The 14,676-nt window shown below is 40.4% G+C and overlaps 1 protein-coding gene across 1 annotated transcript in view; it reads left to right on the forward strand.

The window, feature by feature from the left end:
* The window catches only part of ACVR2B (activin A receptor type 2B), a 102,397-nt gene extending 94,759 nt beyond the window's left edge, over positions 1–7,638 (forward strand). Inside the window, exons 9-11 of the mRNA XM_033009745.2 lie at positions 2,062–2,200; positions 4,622–4,752; positions 5,918–7,638. Of these exons, the coding sequence (XP_032865636.1) occupies positions 2,062–2,200; positions 4,622–4,752; positions 5,918–6,112 (465 nt within the window). The 3' untranslated portion in view covers positions 6,113–7,638. The remainder of the gene's footprint in view (positions 1–2,061; positions 2,201–4,621; positions 4,753–5,917) is intronic.
* The last annotated feature ends 7,038 nt before the right edge of the window (positions 7,639–14,676 follow it).

Raw genomic sequence — 14,676 nt, forward strand, 5'->3', positions numbered from 1 at the left:
ACACCCTTGTTGATGCAGCCCAGGACACTGTTGGCTTCCTTTGCCGCAGCAGCTCACTGCTCACTCATACTGAGCTTGTTGTCCACCAGGAACCCCAGGTCCCTTTCCACAGAGCTGCTCCCCAGCTGGATAAATCCCAGACTGTGCTGTGCTCCTGGATTATGTTTTCCCAAGTGCGAGACCTTATACTTGTCCTTGTTGAATTTCTTAAGGTTCCTGTTAACCCACTCTTCCAGCCTATCCAGGTCTTCTGGCAGAGTGGATCTGCCTTCTGAAGTGTCCACTTCCCCACTCAGTTTTGTATCATCAGCAAACTTCATCAGGGTACATTTGATCATAAAATCATAGAATGGTTTGGGTTGGAAGGGACCTTAAAGATCACCTAGTTCCATCCCCCCTGCCCCAGGCAGGGCCCCCTTCCCCCAGCCCAGGGGGCTCCCAGCCCCGTCCAACCTGGCCTGGAACCCTTCCAGGGAGGGGGCAGCCACAGCTGCTCTGGGCGACCTGTTGCAGTGCCTCACCACCCTCACAGGAAAGAAATCCCATCATCCAGATCAATTATGAAGATATTAAACAGTGTTGGGCCCTATATTGATCCCTGGGGAACCCCACTTGTGACAGGGTGCCAGATGAAAGGAGCTAGTTACCACCACCCCATGGGTGCGGCCTCTCAGCCAGTTCTCCACCTACCACACAGATCACTTGTCTATACTGTAACACAAATATTAATACTCCTAAATAGTAATAATACTAATACAAATATTAATACTCCTAAAATTATTAATTTCGTTTTAAGAATTCAGCCAGGCAAGCGGCTTGGGTGACCTTTAGCAAGAGCGGATCTTACAAACTGTCTGTGCGCTGCGTAAACAATGAGCTACATTTTTATGAGTTCTTAATTTTCTGCCTTTGTATTGCAGCGAACAGCCCCTCATTCTGCTCTCATGCCAGGTTACAGCAAGGCCATCATCTCCTCCTTGTGCCTCTGGAGTTTTCTGAATGCCCATCTGCAATTCAAGCTCCCTTTTTTACCTTTATGTCAGGAGTGAACACTTTTCTGGGTTAGCACCCCCCCCTCAGTTTTCCTCATTTTTGCCACCTTTTTTTGGACTTTTCCAGTATTTTTCATGCCTTATCACATCCTGATTTCCCCCTGTCCCCACTGCCTCAGGTAACAGCAAGAATAGATGAGAATTTCCTAAAGGAAAATATTAAAAGCATTTCAATTCCCATGTTAAAAAGGTGCTTTTTCCTTTGCTCTCCTTTCCACTCTTCTACATTATGGGTTGTAATTCTGCCACATACATAACCACAACGGTATGAGGAAGTCAGTATGGCTCTACCTGGACTAAACACAACAGGAAAGGCACTATGAGGACTGAATCCCCTCAAAGCAAGAGGGGATCTTTTCTGAACAGATCTCAGCAAACCAGGGCAGAGTAGACTTTGCAGAGTTCATGCTTTACTGCTCCTGTGGGTGTAGATTTGTTATATCCATGTCTGTCAAACCAACACCTTTTCCTATCATTTCAGGATATATCAATTTTACTCTATTTATTTATTTATTTATTTATTTATTCATTCATTCATTTATTTATTTATTTATTTATTTTTAATGAAAGGGAATTGAACTGTAAACGACTATGATAATCAAATCTGACTTGACCTCAGAGTGTTATGTGTGTCTACAAAGATAGCATTTTCTCATGTATTGTGTGCTGCTGGAGCACGATGAGGTGGGACGCAGGAAAGGCAGGATTTCACCCGTACTGACCATGCCACGCTGCATTTAAATTAGACCTGTAGCATACACTGAATGAATATCACACATGTAGCTGTGCACTTTGGCTTTTTCATTCCGGTAGCTTATTTAGACTCGAGTGATCTTAATGAGAATTGGTGTCATAAAAAACAGCCCCATTTTGCTTCCTTCTTTGAGTGAGGTGCAACTTTAGCAGAAGTTGCCTTAAGGCTAATGAAACCAACTGTCACTCGTCTCCAACCAGCGAAGGCTGATGGACCGAACTGGAATGTAACTTGAGTTGTGTTTTTTCTCTGTAGGTGGGAACAAGGAGGTATATGGCTCCTGAAGTGTTAGAGGGAGCAATCAACTTCCAACGAGACGCCTTCCTGAGAATAGACATGTATGCAATGGGACTGGTGTTGTGGGAGCTAGTCTCCAGATGTAGAGCAGTTGATGGTAAGAATAAAGATCTTCTCTTCCCTGAGGAGGGCTCTGTTTCAGCATGGTTTAGTGGTCTGGAGAATGGGCCTGGCTTTGTTTAAAAAAAAGTACTAATCAATGGCGTATTTTTATTAAGCAGCTAACCTGTTTTTCACTTGCTTGTTTTTTAACGTAAGCTGTCATTCTCTGTAGATGATAATGTTTGTAGTGTTCAAGTCTCAAAGTGCTTTTAGCAACACTGGTTATATTGCAAATTGGCTGAGAACTCAGAAGGAGGAGGAGTAGGTGAGTCCTTCATCAGTGGTGGGTGTCCTTTAGTCCTGAGCCTGCTCTGTGCTGCTCTCTGTGGCACTCTGAGTTCCTGCCCGTGACCAAGGCAGGCTTCGAGCTCTGGAGAAGAGCCACACTCAGCTCCAGCTTGGCTGTCGCACCTCACTTCTGCAAGTCAGCGTGGTAGCCTGAATGGAAAGCCCAGGAGTGAAGCACCTCGGTGAAATAGCAGGAACACAGAGCTGGGAGGATCTTCTTGGGTCAGCAAGCCCATTTCCCTGCTATCATAAGTCATTAGGTATTGGTCTTTGACTTTTGCTGATCAAGCCCTCTCTTAGCAATGGGCTGAGTTTGTTGTTCCATCTACAGCTTTGTTGTTCCATCTACAGCTTTGGAGGATCTCACTTTTCCCTGAATGATCCAAAAGAATGAACTTTCAACGTGTCTCCTTTCTCAGGTTTTTTTTTTATCTTAAAATGATACTGCAAAATGAGGCATCTTTTCTATCCAAACAGCACATCTGCCCTTTGGTGGCACCCTCACCATTTTCAGGACCTTGCCCCTGGTTAGGGAAGCAATCATTTCATTAGTGGCTCCAAGGCAGCTTGCTCCAACTTCTTTCATCTTATATAGATATAGGTGCTCTGGACTGAATATCAAGTTCATAAATTAACAGTACCTCACCTGGACCTCGGATGTTTTTGTTAGTATAACAGTAGGACTGAGGCACTTCATTATAATTAGGATGTATGCATAGGTGTGTGGTAAGAAAAGGCTTTTTCTTCAAAAATGTACTATCTAACCAGATAAAATGCTGGAGGAACAGGGAGGTAGGAGCCCAGTGGGGTGAAACAGTGGTACCCAGATCACTCACGTAGGAATAACCCTGGTCTGTTGAGGTCCCCCAGATACCCACTTGGATTTTTGCCTGTCGTGTTTGTGATCTCCTTCCAACTCCTCAGACAGCAGCTGGCCAAAATACTCCAGGTGCCATACACAACACCTTCAAATCATAGGGAAGGCTTCCTTTGGGATGATGGGGAGTTACACTGAAACTCATCTGCACTTCTAGCTCAGAAGTGATGTTGTATAAACAGCAGATTTGGCTTGGAGATCACCAGTGCAGCTCTTCGTAGCCTTGATTCCTCTTGGAGGAATAGGAAGGGAAGGTTGTGAGTGTTTTTGTGACATCCATCAGAACGAGTGTTTCAGCTTGGTTTAGTGACTGGGATTGTGTCAACAAGACAAGCTGTTGTGATTTCATTTTTTTTAGAGTACCTAAACGTCATTGTTGGTTCATGACCAGCTAAAGTGGTCAGCTCTTTTAATTTAGTCTGGAAAGGCTGTCTTGAAATATCTCCACTCTTGAAAGAGGTCACTCTTTGCTACCGAGAAACCATAAGTGATGCTGTGGAGCACCCTGAGAAAGCCCATCAGTTTAGTTGGGCGGCCGTTTGTGAGAGAGCATCTACGCATCGCCAAAAGCCAAATGATGTTTCAATAAGCAGAAGTTATTGCTACTGTCCGGCGTCTGCACTGATACTCATAACAGCTGTCTCATTCCCGTGGCCCAGGGCAGTTCACAGATGTAACTGGTATAACTAAAGCATTCAGAAATCATTTTGCACTTAGGAGCTGGTACTTGGGACAAGTGCGTCTGGCTCCAGTGTGTCAGGGCTGACTCAAGCCTATGAACAAGATAGATCACAAAGCAAGAAATTACAAGTGTTGTATATGCTTGACCTTGCTAGTCAGTGCCTAAAATGAAATTATGGTCATGCTGAAGTGTTTCTCTAGGTTACTGTGTGTTGAATTGTTATGCTAAAATGAGAGGAGGATGGGCTGATTTGTTCTTTCTATTAAAATAAATCATGGACTACCCGGCAAGCCTCCTTAAGGAGGGCAGTGGGATCAGGAGGCCCAGCTGAGGGTTCAGATTTGTAACTCAGCGAGGTGGAAAATGCATGGCCAGAGAAACAGCGGGGACAGCAGAGTCCATTGTGCAGGAGGAATGTAAATCGCATTTGTCTGCAATGACATGTGAACTTCAGGCTTTGCTGTGGTGGGTTGAAGTTGCTCTGGAGCAGCAGCTCACTCATGCATGCGGCGGATGTGGCTCTGCAGAGGACGTTTCTGTATTAACCCGGTTCTCCATGTGCACCTTAGGTCCAGTGGATGAATACATGCTGCCTTTCGAAGAAGAAATAGGTCAGCACCCGTCCCTTGAGGACCTGCAAGAAGTGGTGGTTCACAAGAAGATGCGCCCTGTGTTCAAGGATCACTGGCTGAAACACCCCGTACGTCGCTCCTGGTTAACGGTGGCACATGTTTTCCTGTGTGACGGGAATGCGGGGTGCAGTTATGCATTGGTCGTTAGCTTCAGGGGGAAGCTGACCACTCCACCCCGGTGCACGGACCTGCTCCACAGTGCCAGAGGGAGCAGGCGCCGGGGAATGAGGGGCTGCTCAACACCTTCATGCTCCCCCTTCCATTTGTCCCTTGTGTTGAGAGAGAAAAGCAGCTGATTAAAGTTAGCCAATGCTGAACGCAGAGCATGTGGTGGTTTAGTAGGACTCTTTTAATATGGTGAAAGAATGGAAAATAAAGTCCTTTTCATTAAAAGAAAGAAAATGGTCCATACCATCAGAGACGCGTTCCTCACAAGCTAGATAGCATGCAAGACTTGAACAATTTTTTGAGGAAAAATTAATTAGAAGTGAAGGCAAGCAGACAGTGAAGCAAAATGCAGCGTGGGTTTCCCAGAGGTAGATCATTTCAGGCTCATGTTTTTAATAAAAGGTGATTTTTTTCAGACTGGGAAACTGAGCAGATGATGAAATCTCACAGGGCTTCAGTAAGAAGCTAAATGTCTCTATTCTGACCAAACTGCCACAGTTTTGGCTAGACTCAGGTGTACTGACTCACTGCCTAGAAGTCAAGGAGAGCTGTGGGTTGTAGATAAAGAGGAGTGTTCCAGTTCAAATGAGGGTTCAAATAAGAACTGCGCTCTTCTAGTGGTGTTGAATTTTGTTATTTTGGGGATATCTACAGAAGTGATTGCAAACAAAGCAACGGTTTCGTAGTAACTGATATGGTGCTGCCAGCTCTCATGTTTTTATCATGGGAATCGCGATACTTGATGTCTTTTAAAGCTTTAACAGCTGAATCTCAGGATGTATTTTGACATTAAAAAAATACTTTTGGGGCTACAGCAAAAGCGGGATGTGACTAAGCCTAAACAGCCTTAGAAAGCAGAAGCTTAAAAAAAAAAAATGAAACCCACGTATTTAAAGTAGTTTTTAAAGCTGATCACATGATAATTTGTATACCGTGGAGAAAATATTCTTACTTTTTCTTTACAGCATTAAGCTGTGTTAAGTGAACCTCCTCGTCTGCTGCGAAGAGGGTCCCCCAGAGCAGACTTTGTTGCTGAAGGTGCTTTCTCCCCCTTTTTGTCCGCAGGGCTTGGCGCAGCTCTGCGTGACCATCGAAGAGTGCTGGGACCACGATGCGGAGGCTCGGCTCTCGGCGGGCTGTGTCGAGGAGCGCATTGCGCAGATCCGCAAATCCGTAAACGGCACTACCTCGGACTGCCTCGTCTCCATTGTGACGTCCGTCACCAACGTGGACTTGCCGCCCAAAGAGTCTAGTATCTAAGTCCTGGTTCACTTTTGTCTTTCCAGACTCAGTGGATTTAAAAAAAAAAAAAAAAAAAAAAAAAAAAAAGAAAAAAGTTTTAAAAAAAAAAACCACACACACAAAAAAAAAAAAAAACACCAACGAAAACACAAAAATCCAACAAACACATGAATGCAGCTGCTATTTTATCTTGACTTTTTATTATTATTGTTATTATTATTATTATTATTTTTTGGATTGGATCAATTTTACCAGCACATTGCTCTACTGTATTAAAAAAATGGACATTTCAGCAAGCATTCAGGTGCCGACTAATGAATGCAGAAAAGGTGCAGGTACCTCAGAACCTCAACAAACTCACTTCAGTTGTTTTTGTTCTATTCAGTTTTCTGGGTTTCTCTTTATCGGTCTGTCTTCTGAGTGGAGCATCTGTGACATAAAGGAGAACCACCTACCATCTTAGAAAACACAATGCTGCAAACTGTGGAGGAAACTTAAGACTGTTATATAAAGAATACACCTTCCTCAAAAGGATCTTCTTTCCCCATTTTGTTTTGGTTTTGGGTTCAGTTCCTTTTTTTTTTTTTTTTTTTTTTGGAAGTGAGCTTCAAAAAAAAACAGCAGATGTGTCTTTTACGGATCTAACGGGTGTCATTGTAACATGGAAAAAAAAGTAACTGGGCAGAGAATGTTAATTCTTGATGGTAGAATTGAAGGGGGGAAGCATAGAATAGGGGTGGGGAGAGTGACGTTGGATTTGGCAGCATTTGGGGAAACATCATTTGCTATGGAGCTACTTCTCAGGTAACCATTAGAGGAGGGGAAGGACATTTCTGGGCAGAGTATTAACGGCTGCAGCGTATGGAGAAAGCTGAGTTAAAGAGCCAGTGGTTGTAAACAAGGCGCTAGTTGTTTCTTCTTCCACTGTCTTGGGCGGTAAAAGAACAAAGCAGAACTGTAATTGCCTTTTATTTTTCAACTCCCCTTAGTAATAGGAAGGATGCTTTTAAGCAGCGTAATTGGAAGAGGGGGGGGGAATTGCGTTCTCAGGAGCACTTTGGTAAAATACTGGAAGATGGGAAGATTTTTGCGTCTCGCTTTAAGTGCGAGTCAGTTCAGGAAATTCGGCCCTGGGGGTTGATTATCCGTCAGCCCAAGCTGCTGGTGCAGATGGTGAAAAGAGGAAAAGTGCGAAAACTGGCTCTATATTAATTTTTTTTTATTTTTAATTTGGGGTTGGGGGAGAGGAAATACCTGAACCGGTGGCAGATGGCTCCTGTAGCATCCAGTGGCAGGATGCCGAGGCAGCCGGGCGGCAGCAGTGACTATCGCAGCATCTCTCCAACTGGTTTCTTTGACGCTGCTTTCTCCTTACTCTGTGACAAAACTCTTTTGTCTTAAAGTGGTGCATATTCTAAAATACCGTTACTCTTATTATGCCATAAACTCGCTCTAGTCAGTGAATGTTCCTAATGCTGCTGATTCAACATTGAAATATTTTTTTAATTTGCAAAACATGCAATGTTTAAAAAAAAAAAAAAAACTAAAAAAAAAAAAAATCAAACCACGAAACACACACACACACACACACACACACACACACACACATACACGTTACGTGGCTTCCGAGGTTTAAACTGAAAAAAATTTAAAACTTCATGACCACAGACCACCTCAAACCAGAAATACCTCAGAATTTTCTACTTGTATGAGTTTTATTATATATTTTGTTAGTTGTGTTGTCTTGTAGTAAGTATATTTTAATGTAAGTTGGCTTTTATGACAAGGGAGTTTTAAAAAAAGAAAAAAAAGAAAAAAAGTTCCAAAATCTTTTAGGAAGTGCTACCATTTTTTTTTGTTTTGTTTTATAAAGCACCGTTGTAAATAACTGTATACAGTTGTAGAATAACTGCCTATATAAGGTACCTGGGCATTATTCACTCTTATTTGTGAAGGCTGTTTCCATTCTGTGTTATTTTTTTGGTCTGTTTTAGTGAAAGGACAGTACATCTTTTTTTTTCTTTTTCTTCTTCTTTTTTTTTTTTTATTGTTGTTTTTATTTTTTTGACTTTGAATATAACATGAATTCTGTGTCTTGCTAGACTGACAAAGTTACGTCCATTGGATGGCCAGAACTTCTAAATTTTCCTTTGTGTTAAGCCAAAATGCAGTCCTAAACTAATCACCCTGTAACGAAAATGTAAGAAGTCTGTATTATATGGATGAATTGGACTTTTGCCACTGTTAAATTGTCAGCGTGCACCCTTGCACAGATATAATTTATTAAGTAAACAAAATCACTAATTGGAGAAAATATAAAGAAAATTGAAATATATTTCTTGAAAAGTATAGCTTTAAAACCTAGAGGTCACAAATGAGGACATGGTCCTTTATCTTGAAGAGACATTAAGATAATTGCCTTAATTTGTCTATCTAAATAAAGTCTTAACCTATTCTTTCAAGTTACTGAATGTATATTGCATATTAGTATGTACACACATGTAACTGTATTTCCGTGTGTAGGTTTGGAAGTTTATGTTTCTTGATGTGCTTCTGTTGAGAACACCTTGACAAACCAGACAGAACGATACCATTTTGACCCAGCCGATGTCCCTGGTCGAGGTTGGCATCTTTGGGCCTGATGCTGCAACATACCTACGCTTAGCATTAAGCGTGTAGGTAGCTCTGCTGGTGTCATGACGTTAGGCACTCACTTAATGTTAAGCGTGGTCGTAAAGGTTTGCAGGATCAGTATTTTTCATGTTTAATACATTTCTGCACTGAGATTTATATAAAAATGTGACTGTGTTTTAGAAGTGAAGTGATGTAAGGGTTGGGGTGGAGCGTAGAGCAGTTAAGGTTGAGTGAATACTTGTTTCGAGGTGGGCTTGCTCCCATTTCCCCGGGAGTGGGAGCCAGTTCATACTGCTGCAGAAAGAAAAAAGCTGTACTGTCTTTTAACTGTTAATATCTGTTTGCTGTTCTGGATTTTTTCCTTCAGCATTATGTATTATGACTGAAACAGGCTTATTACAGCAGTTGCTTTTTTATCCTGATTTCTTTAAGAAGCTTTAAAGTATTTATTGAAAGTGCCATATGATTTTAATAGCCTATTAGACAGTCTCTGAAATCTTCTCTTTTGAGAAATCATAAACAAAAATTCTCACGTGTAGCTTATCTTACTGCGGGGAACTGCACGACTGTACAAACTTTGACCAAATGTTGATTGTAAAGTATTACATCTTCCCTGGGGTAATGGTTCCTTATAGATCATCATGTCAACAGGATTCAGAAACTGATTTTGAGAAGAATTTCCAAATTGCATGTGTGTTCAGTTACAAATTTTAAATATATGTAGGTATGCGTGTCTTGCTATCACAGCAGAGAAGGAAATCCTGAACTTTTGCTTATTTACAAATTTGTACCAGTTTAGCTAAAGCTGTTCTTTTAAACTGGTATTTATTTATTAATGAACACAAGCTCTGATTAACTTACTGGTCTTTCAACACTTGAGCTGTCAATCAGGTAGTTCCTCACCACTAATCTAGCATTTGAACTCTCATTGACAACATGATTTTGATTCTGTTCAGTACTGCAGAGGCTTTTTCCAAGTCAGAAATCGGGCACATCCATAGGTGTAGCTGTAATAAGCAATGGTGGCTTTTTTCCTCTTTACACTCCCTTGAATATGATGGGTACAACACCTCTTATGTTACTTCACAAGCACTAAATTTCACTTCCCATTCAGTCTTAGAGGAAGTAGCTTGTCGAAAATTTTGCTGCAGAATTTAATTGTTACCTTCCTGTCTTGTATGGCAGTTCTTAGGTGAATATTAACCTTGAATATCCTGGGTAAAAATTCTCCTTGACTTTAGGAGCCAGGATTCCCAATAACTCCCTTTATGAATTTATTGCACTGGCTGGGCTGGTTTCTTAGGTAGAGAAAGTTTGAGTTCACGTTTTGAAACTGCAAATACCACAGGAACTAAAATTGTTTTTTTTGAGATGATTGAGCTGTGACTTGCTAATGAAATTGCATTAGTACAGTAAGGCTGGAAATTGTATGTGGCTCATATTGAAATATATGTGCATGTTGTAAGAGATGGCTGTAAACCAATCTAACCATCAGTTAAGTAGCACCAGGCTTATTCATTGTGATTAAGGATTTTAGCTAGTCGTGGTTGTAAAGTTTTAAGATAAAACCACTTTATTCTGCCTTGTTCTTCAGCTGAAATTCCTATGCTAGATAAGGTTACACCTATGGAAATGCTGAGATCTTTGTGTATGTTTGTTTTGAAGAGAAGGTCCGTGAGTGCCCCCCAGTAACTCCGCTGTGTTTCCCTTGGGTCTCCTGGCTCACTGCTGTTCCCACTGGGAGCTGTTGGTTTCGGCAGAAGCCTCGGGTCCGCTCGGTGCAGCATTGCTGGGGGCTGTTTCCATTTTGGCTGGGTCAGGCCCTGCCGTTAGGAATCCCGATCCCCCGTAATATCACAGCACAGAAACCGGAGACACGTTTTATTCCTCGTGTGCTACTTTCTAGGCAGACTGTCAGAACTCGCCCTGTTTTGCAGGGGAAAGATCTGGTTTCACTTAGTATGGGAGAAACTTGTATTGCAGAGGAAGGTGCTGGTTGATAACGTTGTGACAGTGCTGTTGTCACAGTCCTCTTGAAGCCACACTCCGCTTGAGAAGTTGCTAAGCAGGAAGTGTCCCGCAAACTATTATCACTTTTACATACAGAATATTGTTTGGTAACATTGTAAATAAAATAGACTATATAATAGAGGAAAATAAGGACATTTTGACTTTTTTACTTTTGGAAAAATATATATATATTTTAGTTACATATACAAGCAAAAATTCTACATTGTGTGAGAATTCTTTTATACCACAAATTATTTTTGTAATGTCTAATATGTTTCTGCAGGGAAAAGGGAGAAAGGTCTGTGTATGCACAGCAAATAAATAAATAAATATATATATATAAAATGTTTAAATTAAGTGTGCACTACATCAAAGTCTAGAGGATAGAACAAGTTTAGCCTGAAACCAGTTTGAGGAGCAAGTTTGGATGTACTTGGACGTGCTCTGAGGACAGCACTGAGTATATGGTTAGGTTATCTTGCATGTCACATCCCTTCTGCTAAAGACGCTTTTTGCTTTTCTATGGCCATCTTCAGTTTAACCAGGAAGAGTTTTTTTCATGTATTCATGCGAGTATCCATGTGGGAGCAGTGTGTCTTTTGGCATATGGCGTGGTGCTGCAGTGAGTTGTGAAGTCAGGGTGTTAAGAATTTACCGAGACCAAATAGCCAGGCTGATCTTGCTCGCTGCCGTATCCGTTTATAGCAGCTGCGTCTGCTGCATTGACAATATGATCTGTAAGGAGCTGTTGCCAGTAAAGTCCTGATAAAACCAATTCCTAGAAGTTCCTTCTCTCTGAAGTGACACAGCTAATCAAGCTTCACCAGAACACACAGATAAGTGCTCTGTGTTCCCGGTGTCAGATTTTATGGTCTGGGTTGGAGGCACTAAAGAAAAGCAGCACTGTCATGTCCAAGGTCCTACTTAGAAAAAAGAGCATTTCAAATTTGTGTAACCAATCCAAGCTATTCTAAAAGTATTAAAGAAAAAAAGCAAAAAACAAAACAACAAAACTTAAAATGTATTTTTTTTCACTTAAGTTTTCCCACTGGACCCAAAATTCTGGTCTTTTTGGTTCCCTTGACCTTGACAGCACAGTGTCAGTGGGGTAAGAGTTACTGAAAAAAGCTTTAAACCAAACAATCCATTGTGCTATCCTGAAGCTGGTTTGACAGTGTGCCTTTTGAAATTAGTGCTTAAATGACTTCAAGCAGGCTCCTGCAATTGCTGAGTCCTACATCTGTGTTCTTGGTGAAGTCCTGGCCCTGTGGAAACCAGGGGAAGACCTGCCATCCAGTTCTGTGGGACCATGAGTGTGCGTGTGTTCTTGGAGCACCTTTTAAATACACCTGGTCCCTTAGATGAGACTTCTTAAAACTCTAGTTTTAGGGTGACACTTGGTTCCCTGACTGAAGTCGTAACCTATCAAGTAAGAGGTAATCCTTTTTCTCAGGACACTTCCACATAAAGAGATCAGACTTGTGTTATGTCCACCCAGCTGTTCTGAAATGTAATGCTATTCTGTTGTGCCTTTATTTTTCCATGTAAAAGCAACTGCTGTAAGCTTTTTTTTTTTTTTTTTTTTTTTTTTTTTCCCTTTTACTAGTTTTTTCTGTCTGAAAAAACACTTTTCATTGCCCAGCTGTTATTTCTGGATGCAGTCTGTGATCCAGGTATTTCAAGAACCAATTACCTCAAACCTCATGTTAAACAGTGTTGCTATCTGGATTCTCCTTGTTACTACAATATTGTAACATACACAAACAGGAACCTTGCTATATATGGGTGTTTATATATATGTATCATATACATATATACATGTATATATATGATATATATATGTAAATGGAAAGTGATCCCCAAGGACTGAAGGAAAAAAGCAAAATTTTTTTGTTTTCCAACATTGAAACCAAAAGGGCTTCTCTGAAGCTCTATAATGGCATTGTGCTGGATATATATCAAGAAAGTGTTTTCTGAAAAGTGCTTCCTTTGTTAGCCTTTTATTTCAGTATTTTAATGGGGCAGATGATGTGATTGAAACACTATTTCTGCATTTTTTGGCCCATTTTGAAGCAGAGGCCTCTTAATCTTTCCAGTTGTTAGGAAAAAAAAAAAAAAAAAAAAAAGAAAACCAAAAAACTCAGTGTACAACATTCCAGTAAGGTTAGTGTTGCAAAACTCAAACGTGTTCTGGGAAGATTTCATAGCTTTTTTGTGAAAAGGAAGGCATTGGTCACACTTTATTCAACTTTTCCACTGTTTTGAGGAACTGAAGTTTAACTAGTAACCATCCTAGTCAATCAATATCCTATATCCTAATTCAGTAGTCACTGGCATCTCTGCATTGCCACCCCTGATAAAAGCAAAACACCAAAAAAAAAAAAAACAACAAAACAACCCAAACCAAAAATCCTGCCATGACAGAAGAGGAGGAGGAGGTTGGAGCACTTCATAGCTCCTGAAGGTGGACTTAGCACCAGAGCCACTTCGTGGGTAGCAAAAAACATGTTGGCAGTATCTAGAATCTGCCTGGCCCTTTTTCCAACTACCTGCTCCCAAGAACCTTCTCATAAAAGCAGACCTTCAGCCACTGTGACCTCTCCTTAATGGTACTTTGCTGAAGAGAGTTCTGGTCAGGATATATTTTCTGGGGAAAAGCAAAAAGACCATTCTTTTCATTAATATTTTACTGTACGTGTTCCCCTCCCAAATGTCTGTTTTTAATTGTATCTATGTAGCTGATGTAACATTGCAGTCTGCATTTTGCTTGGGCAAAATAGTAGCTTTTATTCCAAATAGCAATGAATTTACTAGTAGTTCACTTAATTAAGTACTAGTAATGAATTTACTGTTACTAAAGGAAGAAAAGGAGATGCTTCTCCTTCCCCATTTTTTCCTTGAGAGTCTATTGTTTCCATGGCTATCGATGGTTTATGATTATCTTTGGTAAGTCATTTACAAAAGTACTAAAAATCTCCCAGAAGGAGGCGTTTTGCAACACTGCTGGCCTTCCAATGGAATAACTATGATGCAAAAGTTGATCTGTTGGTGGATGAGAATTGAAGGAGGTGGTTACTGCAAACTAAGTAACATTCTTGACCTCAATTCTATGCCATAAGTCCGCACAATGCCATTGTCAATCTGCTCAAACTATCTGCTTATGAATTCTGCATGATCTTCATGATAGAGTTGAAAGTCTGATCTTTCACCTGTTAATATTTTCACATTCGTCCTTAAGTTTGACAAATTTTATACTGTAAAGTTGACTTAAGTACAGTTTGATGTCAATTCTTGTGGAAAGAGCTTTCTGCATGTAGCATTAGACACATACAGTTAAACAACACAGCATAGTACAAAACTCACAAGAAAATGTTTTGGCACCAGCAGAAAGAAATCTCACCCTAACCATTTGTCATTTTAAACCATCTTATTGTAAGTTTTACCAGCTACTTCTAAATTTGTGCTTTATTTAAAGAAATAAAATAAAAATCCTAAGACTTGTCTAGCGTAGTGAAATATGTGTATATCAGTTTTAGGATAAATAGCTAAGTCTTATTACGCTGTGTTACTTAACTTGTATATATAGAGTATACATAAGAGTTTGCAGTAACCTGTTTCTCCAGGATTTCCAGTTTGAATGGATTTAAACTCAGACTATGAGATTAAGTAAATGATTTAGAAGATTGCAGAATAAACTGAGTGTAAATTACAGGAAGCTCTATCAGATGGTGAAATAATTTTTAAAGAGTCTTTTGGTCCTTGGCTCAAATTCAATAAGTACTGTTTGTATACCAAGATATGTGAAATGTAAATGTTGTAGGTTATATTTCACTTTTGTAGCTATAAAAATGTAGAACAGAGATAGCTTGTACTACTGAGTTAACAAAAGTTATACTAAAGTATCCTGTTAAAGAAAAAAGTATACAGAGAGTTAAGCT

The sequence above is a fragment of the Tyto alba genome, unplaced genomic scaffold (assembly GCF_018691265.1).
Source record: "Tyto alba isolate M040663 unplaced genomic scaffold, T.alba_DEE_v4.0 Super-Scaffold_38, whole genome shotgun sequence".
NCBI classification, from domain to species: domain Eukaryota; kingdom Metazoa; phylum Chordata; class Aves; order Strigiformes; family Tytonidae; genus Tyto; species Tyto alba.